Source organism: Brienomyrus brachyistius, chromosome 10 (genome assembly GCF_023856365.1).
Source record: "Brienomyrus brachyistius isolate T26 chromosome 10, BBRACH_0.4, whole genome shotgun sequence".
NCBI classification, from domain to species: Eukaryota; Metazoa; Chordata; class Actinopteri; order Osteoglossiformes; family Mormyridae; genus Brienomyrus; species Brienomyrus brachyistius.
The window spans coordinates 10,758,849-10,779,186 of NC_064542.1; the positions used below are offsets into that span (position 1 = coordinate 10,758,849).

General features: G+C 47.8%; 3 protein-coding genes across 13 annotated transcripts; 1 reads left to right on the forward strand and 2 right to left on the reverse strand.

The window, feature by feature from the left end:
- The first annotated feature begins 65 nt into the window (after nucleotides 1–65).
- On the forward strand, nucleotides 66–8,560 carry brd8b (bromodomain containing 8b). Of its 8 annotated transcripts, none has more exons than XM_049028140.1 (20): nucleotides 66–113; nucleotides 643–739; nucleotides 933–1,002; nucleotides 1,115–1,164; nucleotides 1,403–1,525; nucleotides 1,878–1,958; nucleotides 2,135–2,199; nucleotides 2,305–2,429; nucleotides 2,882–3,073; nucleotides 3,207–3,306; nucleotides 3,693–3,845; nucleotides 4,066–4,229; nucleotides 4,339–4,831; nucleotides 4,916–4,953; nucleotides 5,072–5,292; nucleotides 5,403–5,495; nucleotides 5,873–5,941; nucleotides 6,030–6,312; nucleotides 7,391–7,435; nucleotides 8,169–8,559. In XM_049028140.1, exons 1-20 carry the CDS (start codon nucleotides 95–97, stop codon nucleotides 8,226–8,228), a joined length of 2,541 nt encoding a protein of 846 aa, XP_048884097.1. In that variant the 5' UTR covers nucleotides 66–94; the 3' UTR covers nucleotides 8,229–8,559. The 8 variants fall into 8 exon arrangements, 7 of the variants coding, with proteins under 7 accessions (XP_048884097.1, XP_048884098.1, XP_048884094.1 ...); XM_049028141.1 differs by having other exon boundaries at nucleotides 5,075–5,292; XM_049028137.1 differs by having other exon boundaries at nucleotides 4,339–4,953; nucleotides 5,075–5,292; nucleotides 8,169–8,560.
- Nucleotides 8,561–9,735: 1,175 nt separating this feature from the next.
- On the reverse strand, nucleotides 9,736–16,547 carry LOC125750392 (dnaJ homolog subfamily C member 18-like). 4 transcript variants are annotated; one of them, XM_049028148.1, is made up of 9 exons: nucleotides 16,052–16,547; nucleotides 15,706–15,860; nucleotides 14,780–14,991; nucleotides 13,112–13,257; nucleotides 12,738–12,947; nucleotides 12,507–12,634; nucleotides 12,282–12,391; nucleotides 11,317–11,489; nucleotides 9,736–10,799 (listed from the first exon to the last, which is right to left on the reverse strand). In XM_049028148.1, the coding sequence occupies exons 2-9, from the start codon at nucleotides 15,742–15,744 to the stop codon at nucleotides 10,675–10,677; spliced, it is 1,143 nt and encodes a 380-aa protein (XP_048884105.1). In that variant the 5' UTR covers nucleotides 15,745–15,860; nucleotides 16,052–16,547; the 3' UTR covers nucleotides 9,736–10,674. The 4 variants fall into 4 exon arrangements, with proteins under 4 accessions (XP_048884105.1, XP_048884103.1, XP_048884102.1 ...); XM_049028146.1 differs by having other exon boundaries at nucleotides 15,706–15,864; XM_049028145.1 differs by having other exon boundaries at nucleotides 14,780–14,951; nucleotides 16,052–16,542.
- Nucleotides 16,548–16,634: 87 nt separating this feature from the next.
- Nucleotides 16,635–18,321, reverse strand: si:ch211-39i2.2 (DNA damage-inducible transcript 4-like protein-like). The gene is made up of 2 exons (XM_049028149.1): nucleotides 18,097–18,321; nucleotides 16,635–17,775 (listed from the first exon to the last, which is right to left on the reverse strand). The coding sequence occupies exons 1-2, from the start codon at nucleotides 18,263–18,265 to the stop codon at nucleotides 17,324–17,326; spliced, it is 621 nt and encodes a 206-aa protein (XP_048884106.1). The 5' UTR covers nucleotides 18,266–18,321; the 3' UTR covers nucleotides 16,635–17,323.
- Nucleotides 18,322–20,338: the final 2,017 nt, after the last annotated feature.

Below are 20,338 nucleotides of genomic sequence, written 5' to 3' on the forward strand. Positions count from 1 at the left end.
AAATCGTCTGTCGATGGGTTTCTAGTTTTCAGAACACTACTGGGTTCCGGATGTACATAAGCAGGTCACCGGAAGTTGGTTCATTCAAAACAAAATGGCGAGCGGAGTGGGAAGTGAGTAACATCCTAATTCGGCTAAATTACATTCATACATTCATTTTATTTTAACTAAAAAGGCAACTAAATACGAATTAAATTTGTATTATATTCACCATGCTATTCACTTGCTGTTTAGTTACGGAATCCATCTTATAGCTAATAAAAAACAATCAAACGTAAAAGCATAGACATTACTTGTAGTGTTTGGCTAACTAGCTAGCTTGTTAGCTCTATTGTACTGCTAATACATTAAACAATTTAATTATTAGTGTGGTACTGTTGGTTAAAAATACAACATTTGCATATCTAGCTGCATCTAAACTCCTACATAGTCGTTTCTGAAGTTCATGTGCCACTATTTTTACCCCCAAATTTAACGAATTATATCAATTTGTTGAGCATATTCTAAATAATTTTCAGGTTATTTGCTGTATGTTCTTACCTAACACATCTTCGTTATCTACTGCTCGTTACTCTCTTTATTGCCTTCCCTCCCTAGTTTTCGCCATCTTTATAGCGTGTTTCTTTGGTTTTATTTCTGCAGAGCACAAATTGTTAGCAGTGGGTCCGACAGAGCCATGGTCTGTACGAGAGAAGCTGTGCTTGGCATCCTCTGTCATGAGGAGCGGAGACCAGAACTGGTAAAAGACATGACAGCGTTCTGTGTTCGTATCATACAGAAACCACACTTTTTCTTAACTTGTTCAGCATTTTTGCCTCCTCACATTTGTATTTGTCTGAATATTTCAGTCCTTTGCTTTTCGAAAGGCTACTGTTGTCTCTGGATGTTTTATTTAGACCGTTGAAGTGCAGTCTTCCCTGTTTTTTCCATAGGGTGTCTGTCAGCAGAGCCATCAAGCCTTTTTCAGAACCAGGAAGACCACCTGACTGGTTCTCCCAGAAGGTACACACTCAGAAACCACTGGCATAACATTCTACTGCACGGGAGTGTTTTATATATGGCTATGACATATGTCATGACTGTTCAGTGACTAACCGTTCTCTGACTCCCTTAGCACTGTGCCTCCCAGTATTCCGAGCTGCTGGAGACGACAGAGGCTCCAAAGTGAGTAGAGGTGGTCTTTTTTCATGGCATTGGAGCGTGTGGTTTACTTTTCCCATGAGAAAGACGATGAATGCATGCTTGGGGAGGTGTGTTTGTCACATTGTGTCCAGACCTCCTCGTCTGTGGTGGGACAGCAAGTGGGTTTGGAGGAGGCAGTGCGGTCGGCACCATTGGTTCATGACTTATGTTGGGGAGCGGGAGCCACCAGTGACACTCGTTCTGTGGTGCTTGACGTTAGGCGGAAACGCGGGGAGAAAGGAGAGGTGGTGGAGACGGTGGAAGACGTGATCGTGCGTCGGTTGACAGCGGAGAGGATCGAGGAGCTGAAAAGACTCCTGAAGGACACGCAGGAGAGATACAGGTACGGAGCCGGCGATCTGGCTCCTCCCCCTCTGTGGGTGCGGTTTCTTAAAGCCGCACAAAAAAATGAAAGCAAAGTGTGGTTTTTAAAAATGTTTTCTGTCGAACTGGAATGAAGGACATTTGTTTGAGGGTGAATAGTTAACTGTATATTTAAGTGAGAAAAGAATGAGATCTGCCAACTGTGGCCAGAGTACTGTGTGTAGCTTTTTAATGGCTTCTGTTTAATTGCGGAATGTACCGCATGTTTTCATGTTCGTCTTAGAGGATTGGATGAGGAGAATAAAGACGGTCATGTGGTTTTATCACTAATCAATTGTGAGAGCATAGACAATGTTACCCCACATTTACAGGAAGCTGAAGAAAGAAGCAGAGATGATCCAGGCTGGACATCTGGATGCCAAGCTTGACGAGCTCTGGGGCGAGATTGTTCAGTAAGATTTAACCATCTGCTTCTTTCAGTCTGTGTGGCTGTGGGTTTGAAGCACAAATCTGACATCGGCTGATGTTGTGCTACCTTGAGTTATCTCTGTGTGTGTGTGTGTGTGTGTGTGTGTGTGTGTGTGTGTGTGTGTGGTGGGGTTTATTGTCTTTTTGATTTCTTTGGCAGGAAGAGGAAACAGGATGAGGAAGAGGCTGAGCTAAAGAGGAAGGCCACAGATGCTGCTTATCAGGGTAGGGGCATATTTTGTCCCTCTATCAGCCCTTTTAAAAGGACGTTATGAGGCTTTGGGTTCTTTAATTACATGATCATCGCCGCCCCCACCTTCACTTTCCCAGTCCGGCAGGCAGCGAAGATCACCCCTAAGCGAGCCCCCAGTTTGACAGTGCGCTCCCCGGGTGTAGAGTGTCCACCAGCGGACCCGGTCCAGCCCATCCCCGAAGAAGCCAGCAGCGCACCTAGTGTGAGTCTCTGTCTCTCATTGCCCCCCCCACACAATCTCTCCTGCTTTTTTATTCATTATTCAATGTATTTCCTGTACAGCATAATAGATAACTGATGTCTGCTGTCCCGGCTTCCCATGCTTGTCTTTAAAATCAGTCGAAAAAGATGTAAATAATTCCATTTAAAAAGTATTAGAAATAAAATCATATTTGAATATTTAATAGCAGCTTTAAATATTAACTAGTGGTGGTTTGAATTTGTAAATGTATGTCACATCACTTATTTATTGAGAATTATTTACAATAATACAGTGGAATACTGACGTATTTAAATTAAATTTGCCATTTTCATTCTCCACTCTGCACTTCAAGATTTTTGATAATGATAATGGAAGCGACCGTCCTTTCATCTGTTGCTCCTGTTCTCTGTCTCTCTCCTGCCTCTCCGTCTCTCTCCTGCCTCTCCCTCTAGTGCCCTGGGGCAGCTGTCTTTGCGCCACTACCGGAGGTAGCGGGGCAGGGAAACACGGAGGCCACTCTGGGGGGTATACCGGAAGACTCCCCACAGAAGAAACTCATCCCTCAGAAGGCCACACCCCCACCCTCCCCTCTGCTGTCAGAGCTCCTGAAGAAGGGCAGCCTACTCTCTGCCAGCGCCCGCCTGGTATGGAAAGGGGAAGGAGTCTCGCAGTGGGGGAGGGGGCTCGGAAATGCGGGCGGGGTTTGTTATAGAGAGGGGAGATGCTGGACACCTGTCTGCACTCTGTCACTGAAATGGTTTGGGGCTGATCATCCAGGTAGCAGAAGGAGAAGCAGCCCAGGGTCTGGGTAACGGAGCGCAGAGGTCCGATCCTCAGTTTGTAGCGTCCATCGTGCCGGTGCCACAAGCCTCAGCCGGTAAGACACTCATGTCACTCACTGATGCTTTTCTTTCGGCAAACATCTGCTGTAAGTTAAGGATCTGACAGTTAGCACAAGCAGCTTTAGATGATGAGCGATGGCTGGGCCGCTGCTACAGCTGTGCCAGCCTGAATTTGACAGGCGGCACCTGCCGTGCGCTAATCATGCGATTTTAGAGTGACACGTCTCTGTCATGCTCAGCCATTGACTGCAGATAAGCCCCTCCCACAAGCTCCCTTGAAGGTCACCGGCTCCCGGTCCGCTTAGGCTGGGGTCTGCACAGTCGCAGTTAAGCAGTTCTGCAGGGAATCCGGGCTGTTAATGCGGCTGCAGTGGTTGCCGTGCCGCCTGCTTGCAGTGAGCTCTGGCTTGGTCGTCCCCAGGTGCTCCCATGCTGTCCCATCTGCTGGAGGTGGGTCCTCCCCCCCACTCCCCTGCTGTCACCCCAGACCTGGTGCCTGTCACAGAAGTCCCTGGCGCTGGCCCTTCTGTCACAGAGACTCCCACACCTGAAAACCCCGCTGTGCTCGACTCAGGTACCTTCCCCTACGCGATAGCAGTCTGCAGAGCTGAACTTAACATGAGCCTTTTGCTGTATTTCCTGACCCCAATAGATGGTGCTCTCTGTTCAAAAAAAGGGCTCAAAGCATGCCCCAAAGCAAATCAAGGGCGCCACCTAGTGGGGTCAAAAAATACAGCAAATGGTTCATGAAGTGTTGTTTGGGCATCACTGTGATGTGCCTGGCTTAACTTCAGTGTGCACAGGAGTGAACGGGGCCATGGAGGTGGGGGTCCCTGAGAGTCCCTTGCAAGAAGAGAAGGTGGAGATCGCTGAGGAGGATCTGGTGGCTGTCTCCTACATGGGGGAGGAGTTGGACCTGGAGACAGTGGGGGACATCATTGCCATTATCGAGGAGAAGGTGAATCCATGGAATGAGGGCTCTTCCTCCTCCATTGTTGACTACAAGGACAACGATGATGATGGTGGTAATGATGATGATAAACGCTAACCGCCCCCTCCCCCCCCAGGTGGACGACTCCTCAGAGGTGCTTGACGACGCTGCGGTTGAGGCAGCCCTCTGCCTGTGTGAAGAGGCTGGTGGGGGCCACACGCTGTCGGGCCCCTGGGAGCCAGGGGCCTTCAAGCCAATCGAGTCGACCCACAGCACTCCCCAGAGCCCTGTCGTCTCGGCTACAGAGCCCTCGCCGGTATACAGGGGTGTAGAGGCAGAGCCAGAAGCCGAGTCGGGGCTCTTGGAGGACGTGCCAATGGAAGACTCCATGCCTGATTCCCCGCCTCACCCTGCGCTGGTGTCCGCGCCCCCCTCCCCGCCCGCTAACCGTGAGTGCACACAGAGCCAGGTCTCCGCTAGTGGGCAGGACATGGACCGGGGGGCCCAGCCCGAGGAGCAGGAGGCCGAACCTGTGGCCGAGGAGGATGGGGGGCGGGAGCAGGCCACCCCGAGCCCTTCTATTAAGTGTGAGGCTGAGGAGTGGCCTGCGGCAGAGGGCCCCTACATAGGTGCGTATCAGCAAGACCAAAACGGTTGTCTTCAAGACCCCCCTCTGCTGTCGCCGGTTTATTTTTGTGTTTTATGTCTCTCAGGGTGTGACGACAGCTCAGGGTCTGGCAAGGAGTGCAAGGTAACGCCCTTCCCCACCCTGCGTCCCCCGCAGGCTCCCTCTATGAGCCAGGAAGCCGCAGAGCAGGCAGTGTTTGTCAACCACTCCTCCTTTGTCTGGCTTTGCCTCCCTCTCATAGCAGGAGGTGAAGGAGGAGGAGGCTGGCAGCGACGGCGAGGAGGGCAGTGTGTCGGAGCTGAAGGAGCGCGGCGAGCATGATGGGGACGGCGAGGGGGCCTACCTGTCAGAGCTGGAGCCCGCTGCCAGCGAGAGCGAGGACGGGTACAGCCTGAACGCCTCCTCGCTGCACCGCTACACCACGGCCGATTCGGTGCCCAGTAGCCCCGCCTCTTCCCAGTTGTGAGTCTCGTGAGTGGTGGCGTTCGTGGCGGATGCGGCGCTCTGTGATGGCGAGGCCCCGCGGACTCCCAGCCGCTGAAGCCTGTCCGTCCGTCTCATTCCCCGAGCAGCTCCGTGTGCAGTGAGGACCAGGAGGCCCTGCAGGCACAGAAGATCTGGAAGAAGGCCATCATGCTAGTGTGGAGGGCGGCGGCCAATCACAGGTCGGCACCTGGGCTGCTGTGGGTGTCATGGCAACAGTCACCACCAGATGGGCATGTATAGAGCTTCAGGACTGACTGTAGACCAGTGGTATTCAAACCTTTTTTTGATAGGGCTGATATTTGTCCTGACCCCCCCCCCATCCCCCTGTATCACCAGGAGCGGCACTTTTCTGTATACTGGTGTTTCTTGGGAAACACTAGTGTAGATGGTGTACATAGCCCAGATTGTGAGAGTGCTTACCAGTACGTCAAAGAACATAAGCGGGACAAACGACGTGGAGGTTATTGGCAGACGAGGACCGAATTGGGAGACACTGCTGTGGACGGATGGATATGTTTCGCTGTTGGCCGCTGGTTACTTTAATCTCTCCCTCTAGATACGCCAGCGTGTTCCTGCAGCCCGTGTCCGATGACATCGCTCCTGGATACCATAGCATCGTGCACAGGTAAGTCCTAGAGTCATCGGCAGAGGTAGGACCCGTTTGGGTCAAGGGCAGGGTTCATCCCCCTGCCTGTGGCTACGCCACCCCCCAGGCCCATGGACCTATCGGTGATCAAGAAGAACATCGAGGCGGGGCTCATACGCACCACGGCCGAGTTCCAGCGCGACATCATGCTGATGTTCCAGAACGCCGTCATGTACAACAGCTCCGACCACGACGTCTACCACATGGCGCTGGAGATGCAGCGCGACGTGCTGGAGCAGATCCAGCAGTTCCTGGCCACACAGCTCATCATGCAGACGTCCGAATCGGGCATCAGCGCCAAGAGCCTGCGGGGGCGCGAGGCGGCAAGGCGGCAGGACTCCTCCGACAAGGTGAGGTGGTCTTAATATCACTGTTCAGTTAGGTCACTTCCTGTGCCAGTGACTACCTCTGTGGAATTCTAAGGAGGTAAGCAGTGATCAAACTGAGGGGGATCTGGGGGGTGGGGCGTATAAGAGAACTTTCACCATCACACAGCCCACCCCAGTTCACCAGGGCCCTCACACCCCCCAAGAACTCTGACGCAATTCGAACACTGGAGGTGAGAGTGAGTGGAAACCGACACCCCCAGTAGCCCTTGAGGCCTGGGACTCCCGCTGGGCCCTGGGGGCAGGGTGGAGGGGTGATGGAGCCTCATAGGAGTTTGTCTCTGAGGGGTGGGGCCAGTGAGTTAGTTGGGGGGGGGGGGGGCGGGATTCCCATGTGTACGCAGCCGCCCTCCGCATGCACTTGTTAAATCTCTGCATGATGTGACACACTTGGCTTTCGTAGCTCGGTTACTGTGCTCTGTCTTTCCGAAATGGACAAACTGTTTTATCTTCATCAGCTCGCTCTCTGCTTCTCAAGCCCAGCAGATTAAAAAAAACACCTGTTATGCCCCGAAAGGAGCTGTGAGCCTTATTACTGAAACATTATCACCTTGTGATTCACCTTCCTTTTTGAGTTCCCTTTAAATGAGTGAAAATTGCACAGTAGTAGCCCCTCCGCCATGAAAAGTGCTTTGTCAGGATGCTGGCCAGGGATAAAGCTCACGGGACGTGATGTGTAGCCGATTCACATTCAGGCTGAATCACCCATTGTAGGTACTCCAAGTTAAATTCAGGCCGATTAATCTTATGTCTGCCCTCTTATAAGCAAATGTACCTAACAAGCAGCAGCATGCAGATTTAACTGACAGAATGAGCTGATTCAGCCCGCAGATAAAACACCTGAATGTCCGTCCAGCATGGCGTTGATCTACGTCTGCATGCGTGTGTGCTGCATGTGCATGAGCTGCGTGTTCCGCCTTCTCGCTGCAGTGTCTCCTCTCAGCTGCATGTGTCGCCGCCCTGCTGTTTGTGTGCTTGCGTGCGCCGTTTCTCTCTGCCTATTTAATGTCCCCTTCTCACTTTGTCCTTTGTCCTCTCCCAGGACAGTGTCCCCATGGCCTCTCCTGCTTTCCTTCTCTCTCTCTTTGTAAGTACCAATGTGGAGCTCAGTGTGTACAGGGCCTGCACTCCGTGTACTGCTCCCTAACAATCTGCCGGGCGCCTTTCCGCACACAGGCGTCCTCACTTCCTCGCCGGGTTGCTTTGCCCTGCAGACTGACGCCCTCAGCTAGTAGGCTGTAGTTAGTTTAGCGGCGGCCGTTAGGATGCGCTGTGGAAGACTCTCAAACCCCAGGCTCTCCCCGTACACATCGGCTATCTCTTCTCAACCCCCCTCCACCGAAGCCCCAGTGCTGTGTGAACTTGTGCGTGACCCCCTGTCTTTCCCCCCCTTCTCTGCACTGCTCTAGCCTGTACACCGTCCCTGCAGATAAGGCGGCTGGTGCGGCAGCTTCAGTGGAGGTTGCGTGGGAGTGGGGGGGTTGGATACAGGTGCACAGGGACGTGGTGGGACGCAGGGAGCCGTAGGGGAAGCACAGGCGGGGCTGTGTGTGTGGTGTCCCTATGTGAGGCTCAGTGCTTGCCTACACTGAGCGCCCTCTAGCCCCTCGAACACTTTCCTGTTTCAGTCTGTGTCACCTTTGGTGTCCGAATTGCTGTTTATTTTGGGGCACATTTCCCAAAATCTCCCATTACCAACTTGCACAGTTGGAACCATTCACTTGCACCTTTATAACTATATAAGTTAACGTCGTTATGCTTTTGGGAAATGTACCCATGATTGGATGGACGTGGACTATTTTGATCTCGCACCTCTGCAGGACGGAGGCACCAGGGGGCGCCGCTGTGCTATTGAAGCTGACCTCAAGATGAAGAAATGAGGGGTGCAGCTTGCTCTAAGGCTACAAGTGGAACATAGAGAGATGATTGGCCAAACTGACCTACCAAAATCGCAAATACAAGCTTTGTCTATGGTAGCTTTTATTTATAGCGCTCTTTTGCCATTTTTCTGAATGTACCGTTGTATCTTTGGATAAAGAAGGAATGTGACATAATCTAGGAGTGAAAATGCAGTTTGTGGAGTCCTGTTGTTTTCCCTTCAGGTTAGGTGCAGTGTGACATTGTGTAAGCATATTTGTACAGAGCTGTGTATATAGTTTTTAAATGTATACGGTTTAATAATAAAAAAAAAAAAGCAGACTGCCTTTTGTTTCTGTCCTGGACACTTTAGGTAAAGTTCCTCCCTCTGTGGGGATGCCTTTGGGTTTGTGCACTCTTGCATCACTCTTCCTCATTTTTTAAGAGGTATGGGTGCTGTGATCTCAAAGGGGATGGGGGTGACTGGCAGTGTATCAGGATTAATGAGTATGTGTAAGAATAAGGATTTGAAACCAATACAGGGATTAGCTTGTTTTTTTTTTTTTTGGCTTCTCACATCCTCTGTTGGTCACTGATTTACTACTGGATAACCCCTGACAGTGACTGACATAGCACAGTATTCAAACCCACCGTGCATCGTCACATCTTTACTTCTGCTTTCCTGGTACTAAGGTCCAAGTGACACGAACATAGCCCCCCCCCCTAGTTAGAGGCACTGTGATCATCCCAGTGAACCATTGAGGCGAATCATCTTGCTTCTTGTGAATCTCATTTCAGTCCAGGCCGACCGCTGATCCTGTTTTAGTGTAACCATTAGCCAACAGATTCACCTTTTCCAATATATAGTGAATGTTTAGTGATGAAAAATTAGGGGGCAGATTCCGTACAATGTCATTAGGTAAAACGGATCGTGTTTGCCTTCGAGAAATCTTGCTTTGTGGATCCCACCCCATATTACGTTTTGCGAGCAATTAATGCAGAAAACCAGGTAATTGCAAAGGCTTCACATAAACTTTCTTGCCACTGTAGGGTCTGAGGTTGTGAGGAATGTAGGTGTTCACTAATCCTTGTAGGTCCTCTTTTAAAATTCTGGGCCTTACTCTGGACATATTTGATGTTGGTGCTGAATGTTCAGGTGCCCTTCAAGCAGACCAGGACTCGGGAGCCCACTGTGAGGAAGGAAGCCCAGACCTGTATAGTGAGATCACTAGTTTAGCAAATGTTTTCTGTTTTTATTGAGTGTCATTTACACACATTGCTGTCGCTGGTTTTGTTGCTTACTGTGCACGCCGCGTGTTCTGCTTCTTTACCTGAATGCACTTCACTTTATGCCTCTGTGCAAAACCACCATTTATCTGGAATGCGAAAGCAAAAAGGTGACCCGAGGGGACTTCTGAGATGTGAAACGGAAATATCACCAAATCTCCTCTGAGTGAGGAGAACGCAAAAAGATTCATCTGCTGAGATGATTACCAAGCCTAAAGGAGAGGAAAAAAATGACACAAAACACTCCATGGTAGGATGTTTTACTCAAACAGCACTAAGCAATTAATCAGTACCATGGCTACAGAGTATCAGTGTGTTTTAAATAAAGGGACCGGACTTCTGCTTGTGTAGCTAAAGCCGTAGTTAAAAGCAACCAAAGCGAAACTTAACACTGATTTGTCAGACATATCTCTTCATTCCTCCACAGCTGCTTTGAGGCGAGGCAAACTGCTCTGCAAAATACTGTTACCAAAATTGCCTCTTCAGATAAAAATTAGGTGAAAAAGAGGAAACAGCTGGAGTATTTCGTAAAAACCGGAAGATAACCGCTGACATGGTAAAGCTGTCAGTCGCTGTCATGTGACTGCAATGTCATAGGCCCGCGACCACACGCAGCGAGGTGTTACTGCCATCTCATCCTACCCTAGACAACTGAGCGAGCTGCTTCCCTGGGAGAGGAGAATTCCTTTTATGCTGATTCATTTCAGCTTAGTGTTTAGTTTGCATGTATCCGTGTCTCCCCTAGTTCTTCCCCAAAAGCTGTCATGTCTCAGTCTTTTATACACAAAGCTACAAACCAAACCTTTCATACAAGACCTCTCACATCCTCCCTGACCTGAATTGGGCGTATCTCCCTGCCGTTTCTAAATAGCTAAACCTATACACCCTTACGTTTGTGCAACTAAATAGGCATGAACAGGTGTAAGAGATACCGCTTCCCTTAATGTAAGGAAATGACAGTACACTTTACTGCGATTTTCTCATGTGCTTTAGACCCCAGTGAAACTTTAAGTAAGAGCACCAGCTCAGAAAGCCGGTGCAAATGGCACCCGATGTAAATAAATAAAGATGAACACGTAACCGTAAACCAGCATTCTAAGTGCGAAAGTACGACCAAATGAAGTACGTATAAATAAACGGCAGGGATGACAGGGGGGATGGGGGTACCCCGCCCTGCCTGCTTCACTCGCCCCTCGCCCGTACCACCAGGCGCTGCAGCTTCTCACAGTCGTCCAACTTCATGGAGTCCGCCTTCTGCTTCAGCCGCTCATCGTGATACAGGAGGCCCAGATTGGCCAAGTCGGACTCTGTGCAGAGCGAAGACACGTTATCACCCACTGGGCACTCGCCCCGCCACAATCTCAGACGGACGCGTGTCGTACAGCCGCATATCGTAACGCCTCCGCTGGCTGGTGCTGAACTTATCAGTCCCGCCTGTAGAATCACGTTGCAGCCGTTGGTGTGGGGCTTCAAGTCATGGGCTGGTAACCACAAGGGTGACACAAATGAAGTCCATTTCAGACCTTGGGAAAGGTACCCAACCTGAATTACTCTGCCGAGACATGCAGCCCTATGAGTACTTCGGCTAAGCTAGTGGTTCTCAATCAGGTCCTCTGGTCACACCCCATGAATGTATTTTCTTACCGCACTACATTTTTAGCGTGCTCCAGTAATCTGTGCTGAGCTCAGCAGATGAGGCAGATTCCTATTTTAATAAGGCCACATGTAACCCCAAGGCTAGCTGGTAGCCAATAGGCAGCCACAGAGCGACAGAATGGGCGGGATCAAGAGTGGTGGCGGCTGTGAAAAGGGCATGGGACGTACTCTGCTGCTTCTCTTTCACGCAGCTGCTCTGCAGGAGCTCCATATAGCTGCTCTCGATGGATTTCTCCAGCTCCCAAAGCGAGACCCCCTTGTACTCTTTCTGGAAACCCTGGCTCACGTAGTAGGGCGCGCCCAGGTGCTGCGTCTCCCTGGAGACCACCAGGCCCAGAGACCTGTGGGGTGGAACAGAGCCTGGGTCTCACACGGCAGAGACAGGCAGCAGCTCCGGTGCTCAGACCGTATCCATAACAACAGGCTACACGTGTCACATAGATAAAAGGACAGCAGGATTAGTTAAGTTGGAGCGTCTCCATTACTGAGAAAGTCGACACACCATCCAATCTTCCATAACAGTTTTTATCTCCACTAAAACTGAATTATCAACATTTACACCCTAAGGCCTAACTGTTGTTTCAAATAAAAGTTTATTTTTAGGAGAAATGGGGCAATAAGCTCGATCTTAATCCCATGATCCATCCCGCACCTACACATCGACAGATGTGAACGTTTATTTTCCCACACCTTTATAGATGCCTTCCGGTTTATTTTTATTATTTCTTTTTAACTTTCGCTCTGCTTCCTTTTCAGAAAGCTCCAGAAAGATTCACATAGCAGCTGCAGTGATGTTCCCAGCTGTCTTTGGTTCTGCAAAATGGACATTTTTTTCTACCCGTGGGGAAAGGTTCTCTGTCTGAAGGGGCAGGGAAAAACAGAGTGCTGAGGTCAACAGGAGCGTGTGCAGAACTTCTGACACTCTCCAACGCGTCTGATTGGGTCGAGCTACCGCGCTAGCTAAAGGCATGGTATTATCTTGATGAACCTCAGCTCCATTCTGCCGCATTATGTTAATAGTGCCTCCTGGACATCTGAAATCTCCGTCTCGCTGCTGGTTCGGTAGTGCGAGTGCAGCAGGAACACGGCCCGCAGCGTGCGGTTCTGCACCACCGTCCCGCCGCCTGACTTACGGATTGTAGAAGAGGCTGTAGGAGGGGCTGGTATGCATCAGCTGGGTTACCACGGAGATGAGAATGAGCACCAGCACGGGAAGCAGCTGCAGTAAGGCAGTGAAGGAGTTCTGGGAAAACACAACAGCGCCACCATGAGGGCATAGGGATTAAATACACCCATCTTGCACTTAAGGGACAGATGTTTCAGCTGTGAAAGATAGTCGACTCGCTTTATCAGTGTACCTGGCTACGGTTGTTACTGTCTGTCTCCTCTGCCTCCTCTTCCTCCCGCCCCTCGTTCCTATGTCGTGGCCAAGGGTTGTAATAATGGCCGTAGGTGGCCCTGCGGTTGGTGTACACGTGGATGTTACCTAGGGTAGAACAAACCACCTTCACGTTCGTTTGGGAATTTGAACCACAGGATGACTGTGCACTGAAACACAGGTAGACACATGGGCATGTGTTCAGACGCACCTGTGGGGAATCTGCCCCCGAAAAAAATGTTGAAGAGCTCTTCCGGGGATATGTCTGCCTCAAAATCCCGGTAGACGTTACGTCGGTGGGTGTGGTGAGCCTGGCCGGAGGTGTGGGTGGCCGGAGACTTGGTAGTCATCCTCTCACCATACTGGTCGTACTGTTTCCGTTTCTCTGGGTTGCACAGCACGGCATACGCATTCCCAATTGCTTGAGAGGGGGGAGAGAATGAACAGGAAGTTGAGTCACATGCGTCTAGCATCACTAATGACTGGCCATGACAATCGCACACGTCAGAAGGATATGTTAGCAGGAGAGAAATTGGCAACTCCTCTGATGCTCTTCGACTTCAGATTTACGGTGGAGCGGGATACCTTTGAAAGCATCTGTTGCTCCTGGGGCACAGTTTTTATCAGGGTGAAACTGGAGCGCCAGCTTCCTGTAGGCCTTCTTCAGGTCCTCGTCGCCGGCATCTTTTCCCACACCGAGGATCTCATAGTAGTCCCTGCAATTCTTTATTCTTTGGAGAGGAAAAATAGGGTTTGGTCACAAGTTCTCTTTTTCACTGATTACGTGAGTCATGGTCTGCAGAATGTTAGTCTTCACTGCAATGCAGAAATGTTGGGAGAAGACTTTACCATTTACACATTGCCCTCCATATGATGATACTGTGCAACCCAGGATCCTGGCTGACGACCCCCCCCAAGCCTACGAGTGATCCAGTCCCACCCTCCAGAAATGCCCATCCATCTGCCGCAGCCAGGTGTTACGTGGGCGTCCCCTTCGCCTGGTTCAGCCGCTCAGGTCCTCAGCAATGAGGATCCTGCGAGCCGGATCACCCTCAGGGAATTATGCCACATGGCCGTAGTGCGGTAACTGATGCTCCCTCACAATGCAGGTAATGTGCCTCATTCGGGACTCCTCTAGCAACTGCTCATTCCACACAAAGTCAAACCAGTGGTACCCAAGGATTTTCCTAAGAGACACGGTACCGAAGGAGTCCAGTCTTCATCTCAGTTCACTGGATAGCGTCCATGTCTCACAGCCTTACAGCAAGACAGGGAGCACCAGGACTCTAAAGGCTTGGACCTTCGTCCTCTTGCAGAGATATCGATAGCGCCACACACCCCTTTCCAGTGACCTCATGACTCCTATCCAGGAAATCCCAAATCCAGAAGCTCGGTCTTTTGTGAACATAGATCAGAACCTCCATTGACTTCGTGAAGATCACGAAGTCAAGATTGGTAGATCTTTCCACATCAACATTGCTTTGGATGTTATGGAAAGAAATGAGTTAGAGGTTGAGTTCATGACCAAACGGAGTCACTAGGAGCAACTGAGCTAGAAGTAAAGGCACCGTGTTTGATGATGAGGAACAACAATGAGGCTGCATCTCGTTTTAAGGCAGAACACATCCAGAATTGACCAGAATCAAAAGGGCACATCATACAGTAGGATTATGCTATTGTATTACTTTGTAACACAGAAATCCCAGCTAGTGTAAACTCCCGTAACAGGAATTGTACTTAGAAAACCACCCCGTCCTCCCTCCCTATTAAGACCAAAAGCCAAGGTGTCCAATGCAAAGCAGCTAACAAAGACCGAGCAGTCGGGCTGCCACAAGGAATGAACAAGGAACTGAGTCATTCGTCTCTATCTTCTGCCCTTTTATCTCGTGGCTCCTCTCTGGCTGTGATAAATTTGTCAGCATTTTAACAAAACGATCTAGTGCTGGCAAAACGATCTATTGTCTTAGACTCTGTAAAATGGCTGGTATCACACATAAGTTAGGTTGAGAAGGCTGCGCATAACAACATCTACTGCACCAGAGAACATCCTCTGGAAATAAACTCCTTCCCCCTAAAGAGAGACCCTCTGCTCTGGTTCACTGCTTTAAAGGTGAAACAAAGGAATTTTGCAACATATAATGGCATTCCTGTATAACTGTGTTGACACTGCTCTTATGTACCGCCAACCCGGGTTGTACTCCAAGCATTAAGGTCCTTATGGGTAACAGCTGGTCCCCTTGCTAGGTCCCGTACCTCAGCACCCCCTGCAGCTGCTCCTCCGCGTAGCCCTTTGCATCTGCGCCTGCGCAGCTGCTCCCATTTCGCTCCTTGCAAGGCTGCCGCGGACCGACCCTGTCACTCTCGCCGTCACGGTGCCTCCTGTCCCCAGCCGTGCTGCCGTTCCTCACCAGGGCATCAATAAGGGCTGCGGGACAGTGAGACGCGCGGCTAAATTCCCCGTTTGCCTGTATATGCCACATAATAGAATGCAAACCCTCACAATGATTGCGGCCATGCAAATTCATGCTCGTACACACTAGCATTTTTCCTGACTGCATGTCATTACACTTCTCTGGTAATAACTCAGACCAAAACAAATGTCGTATTCGAGCGTAACACTGCTGAGATGTAACTAAATACGTCAGTTGACTTAACGGGACTTGTAACCATAGATGCTTAAAGAAATATTTTAAGATCAACTATTCCTGTTACAGCCAGTAAAGGATTTTTTTCTATTGTCTTCACAATAATATTATGTTACCTAGGTACTGCTGCAGTATTGAAAAATATTTCACCTTGTTAAATCTGTCGTACTTACAGGCTATTACGTAGCCTTTTCTGTAATAATTTATCTCAAATGCAATCAACGGTGTTCGTTTAGTCAAATGAATACGAGACTGTAAACGCAGCTCAGTGTTACCAGGAATTGTAGAAAAGGGGAAAATGAAGATGCAATCATGTGATATCAAACGTCATCACGATCTTCACAATTCTCCAGAAGGCAATGTCAATTTCCTGCTTATGGTTAGCGTTTATAAATCCAGATGAACTTGGATAACCTATTAATCTGCACAAATGATGCGTAACATTGGTCAGCCCTTACTGCTGCATGAGTGATTCAATAAAGACTCGATGTTTTATCTCAATTTTTCTACCCATATTGCGTGAGGTGTAATTACCTCTAGCTCGGGTGCTGGGACACAGTTTCTGAGCCTCATACAGTAAGTGGAGCGCTGTAGCTCTCCGTCCGGATCGAAGACACAGTTTCGCCTTTTCTATCAGTCTGTCAGATTCCTCTTTGTCCATCTTGATGCGTATCTTGGTAGCTAGCTGTCTACCTAGCAAAGTTAATGGTTACAGGCTATACGCAGCATCCACCTTCCTTGGACTCCAGCTGCATCTCAGCACACCAAACGAATAATTACAAATATACAAACAGCATGCACCGTACTAAAAAAATTTTTGCTACTACATTTAAAAAAGCATAATGGTTAATTTCGGCCAATATAATATACCGTTACTTACAATATAAATATTAAACGGAAAGATGCTGTGATTTAGCCTGCTAGTTAGCATTCAAGCTAAAGCTTCCCTCGGCAACGTGAAATAGGACGATGACGCGATTTCTAGTTTGTAAAATAATTGGCTAACAATACATTAATAAAATCCACGTATGACAGCTATAAGAAATGCAGTTAGCTAATCGCTAACTGCTGGCAGAAGCATCTTTCGCCCCCATGTCCCACAGGAAGAGGAAGCGAACAGGGCGCAACTCCGCGCGACGTCGCCCCTGTCCAATGGCGAGATGCAGCGCGTGTCCTTACATAACCGGTCATAATCAGCAGTCCTGCTGACTCTGCGACTGATTCACACCCACCGGCTGGCTTTATAACGTTAATAATGAAGAAATACTTCAGTATATCTGACCCTTACTTATTATAAGCAGCAAGCTGATCTGTGACTGTATCAGCTACATTTCTGGGGATTTCTGGCATATTTACATATACATATAATGTATTTACATATAATTTAAAATGATATTTATTTTGCGTTTTGTTAAAAAAAAAAAAAAAAAAAAACAGGGTCAGTAAAGACACAGGAGCACGGATTTTTTTTGTTCAAAAACACGTTTATTTGTGAATTCAATACTGAAATAAATAACACTGAAAGACAGGGAAGACCAGCTTGCCCTGACATTGAGGTTTCCATGGTTTCACAAAATGCAGGTGACACCCAAAAGTGCACTGACATTTATACTTTTTGGTCTCCAGGTAGTCAGCCAGGACACCGAAAACAGGCAACTTCCTCCAAACCCAAAGCACAACCAAACATTCAAATGAATTCAAATCACTCCCCCTGAGCCATATTAATATGTGCCACATCACACACAGCAGCTGTTTCTAGAACGGTGACGTCCAGGCATGCCCCCCCCACCCCCAGCAGCCTCGAGCATTAGTAACTGCGTGACGCATCACAACTCACAGCTCACACCTGGATCAGGTGACTGGCAGTAACACTAACATACCCAACACATTGCACATAACAGTAAGACAAGTAACTCCAGAGGTTGACTGGTTGTTGGCTTTGAATAAGGCTGTAGTCATTGTCTAGCCATGAGCTGTCACAGATTTGACCAGATTACCAGTTTGCACCATTTAAAATAACATTTCAAATATAACACAACAGTAGACCTTAAAGATGGTGCTTAGAATGTACTTTCCCACTACCCCTCAAGACAAACGGGCTCATTAGTGTGTTCTTGTAGCGTAAACAATTCCATTTATAATTAATGTTGCTCTAAATGAAGTCTCTTATGACAGGACTTGCAGAGGAGTAGAGTTTCCTTTTGACCAGTCTGTAACCAGGACAGAGCCGAAGTGCCTTGTCAGTGGCGAACAGCTGCTTCAGAGCAGGCCAGCCCTCGACGTCAGCCTTGAACACGACGGACAGCTCGAAAGTGGGGGTGATGCTGTGATCAGGAGTCAGGCCGCCCACGGGCTGCAGTGCCCCCTTGGTCTCCAGGAACAGCTGAATGATCGCCCCCCGTAGTCCACAGGGCTCGTCAGCAGAGCAGCGCAGGATGTCCCGGGCGACGTGTGTCGTGAGCTGCCGGGGCAGCTGTAGCTGGTGGCAATGCAGGCGGGACAGCTTGGCATCAGAGAGGCAGAGCTCAATACGCCTTATCAGCTCCACCTGAAGGCTCTCTTCAAACTGCTCCACATCTGCCCCTGAGCTCAGCCAGTCCATACCTGTCAAGAGAAGGGGCAGTCGCATTTAGCAACAAATGACAATTCTAGTCACATTTCTCACCTATCTAATTACTGTTAATTTCAAACATTTCAGAAATAATCGATTTCATTACTCGTCTTATTTCCTCCATTCATACATTCGGTAGTCTGATGACGACTGCACTAACTCGCCAGGACAATTTCTCCTCAGAAATCTACATTACAGAAATAATCACTCAAAGGCAAAAACACTACATCTTCTTAGAAACAAGTGTAATTATCTTAAACGGTTTCATTCTAAATAGGTAGAGAGAACTGATACTTCAGATTACACACACTTACCGGAGTTCTTACTCTTTTCGTATCGCTCTTTAAGCTTCGACAAAGCTGTATCTTTTTTTCCACTGGACGTAAACTGCTCGACAAACCTCCTTAGAAAGTGAACTACATTATCCTCCTCCGACATCATAGGTATACTCTTTCCAAAGACAAGCGCCTGTGTATAGACCATTATGTATCGGTATCCTAGTTTCGATCGTCATTAAGCCGGCGGTGAAGTGCCGCGGCTCGCCCTCCGCAGCGTTTAAATAGCAGCCGCGCGCAGTTGCATCAGCTGCCTTTGAGCATGCGCGCAGCGAGCGAGGCGTCTCCACTCACCATAGCAACGACATTTCGGCAATACCTGACTGCGATTTAGTCAGCTTTTTGAAAGATAGCTTTCAGGAAACCCAATAGTACGAAATGTTGCATGACTTACACTTATGGGTTTAATATGTATAATAATAGCAATTATACAGGCCTACAACAATAGTAATTAATTGTACTAAATTAATATACTAAATAATTGTACTTAATGTAATCATATGCTGAATTAAAAATAGATACTAAGAAACATATGCACCTGTGTTCGTCTATACCGTGTGCGTGCGTGCGCGCTGGTGTGTGTGTGTGTGTGTGTGTGTGCGCGCATAAAAAGTCTCCTCTATTCCTTTCCCGGTCAGTGATATTTTATTTTAAGTGAAATGTGAAACATTAAATATAAATTGTGAATATGTATATACTATTCATAAATGTAAAGTTCACTGTAAAAAACTGATACAGTCGAAATATCCTGCCCGATCTTAATGTGAATCATATGTCAGTCACCGTGACACAGCCGGTAGGGCGCAGTATGTCAGGTGAGACTTTAGCTCCGCCCTGATGCTCAGGCAGTAAGTGGCTAGATTCCAACGGGAAGAAGACTTCACTGGAATGGGACTTTCCAGTGACGTTCCATGACTGATTATCGACATTTTTTGTAGGCGTTGCCCCCTAAAAGGTGGAATTTAATTCTAGCCTGCAATAATAACGAGGAGTAAACTAAATGGAAAAAATACGGCCCTTGGAGTAGTGTCTTTGTTTAGACTTCGGAGTAATCAGCATTGCTGATGCAACCAGTCTGTCTGCTTGCATTACCGTAGCCTTTTTTTGTACTGGGTGTTGTATATCTGTCACCTCGTCAGATTGTGCACGACCCGTTTCTTTAGCTTTACGAATTAGATTTTTTCAGCTTTACAATCTAAAATATGCTCTCCTTAGTAGTTAAACACATGACATAATTATACAATATATCGATACAGTTGTACCATAAATTGGTACAAGGGTCATGTATTCATTTCTTTTGTGATAATGTGGTATTACCCCTCCAAATTACTCATAAAGCAAGAAGACCACAGAGTCTGGCCATGGGAGATTCCAGTGATCTCGCAGATTGAAAGTAATAGGTAGTAATTTCTCTAAAGAACTGAACCAACACAAGCTTATGTTAAAAAGTTATTCCGGATAATGGGATCTTCTAAGAAACTGATAATTGCTCATTTGAGCTCATGTCACTATCTGCATTTAACATAAAATGCCCTGTATGAGATTACACAAGTGCAATATTTCATTAGTGCCTCTTTGCATCATGTGAAACTCCTGTGACTTGATACATCAAAATGCATTTTCAGCACCTTCATAACCCTTGGTTTGGGTGTCAGTGTATCAGAAACAGCTACTTTTTTGTGAAGGTCATTATTTGTTGCACATAACTGACAGAGAAACTGTCTGCTACAGTGTCTGTTAGGACATTCTAAAGGAGGAAATATCTCAGATTTAGTTCCTGTGCTGTTTTATATGTAATCTTTATCCATTTATGGGTCTTGAGCCAAGCACCCTCAGAATGAGTTCATTTCCTGCCGTAACAGGCGGTTACATTTTTCATGTGGTTAAAATCTGAATTGATATCAAGCTTTTTTCTATGATATATATGGTATATAATCTGTCTCTGAGTATTAGCTTCAGTAATATTGTGGTAGAATTCACTTCAGTTAACCTGGAATGAGATTGTGTGTTATCACAGAGTCAGTAATGTCGTACCAGAGTTAGACAAAGCAAATTTAAAATTTAAAATTTGTAAATTTTTGTACACAGAAGGGTAAGCCTGAATCGGTTTATGTATGTAAAATGTACCTGAGACACCATTACATTCAACATCACATTCAAATTAATTCAAGTTATGTTTAGTTTCTCTTAAAATAAATTAAGTGTTAGTTCCAGTTTGGTC

What these genes read in the sequence shown, in the direction of transcription:
- si:ch211-39i2.2 (XM_049028149.1), bottom strand. Translation starts at nt 18,265, where the DNA reads ATGGTCTATACACAGGCGCTTGTCTTTGGAAAGAGTATACCTATGATG. An exon ending in CGAAAAGAGTAAGAACTCCG is followed by an intron (nt 17,776 to 18,096) that starts GTAAGTGTGTGT and finishes TTCTCTTGACAG; the next exon opens with GTATGGACTGGCTGAGCTCA.
- LOC125750392 (XM_049028145.1), bottom strand. Translation starts at nt 15,832, where the DNA reads ATGGACAAAGAGGAATCTGACAGACTGATAGAAAAGGCGAAACTGTGT. An exon ending in ACAGTAACAACCGTAGCCAG is followed by an intron (nt 12,392 to 12,506) that starts GTACACTGATAA and finishes GTGTTTTCCCAG; the next exon opens with AACTCCTTCACTGCCTTACT. An exon ending in CGTGAAAGAGAAGCAGCAGA is followed by an intron (nt 10,800 to 11,316) that starts GTACGTCCCATG and finishes CGCTCTGCACAG; the next exon opens with AGTCCGACTTGGCCAATCTG.
- brd8b (XM_049028136.1), top strand. An exon ending in CACAGATGCTGCTTATCAGG is followed by an intron (nt 2,200 to 2,304) that starts GTAGGGGCATAT and finishes TCACTTTCCCAG; the next exon opens with TCCGGCAGGCAGCGAAGATC. An exon ending in CTTTCCTTCTCTCTCTCTTT is followed by an intron (nt 7,436 to 8,168) that starts GTAAGTACCAAT and finishes GCACCTCTGCAG; the next exon opens with GACGGAGGCACCAGGGGGCG.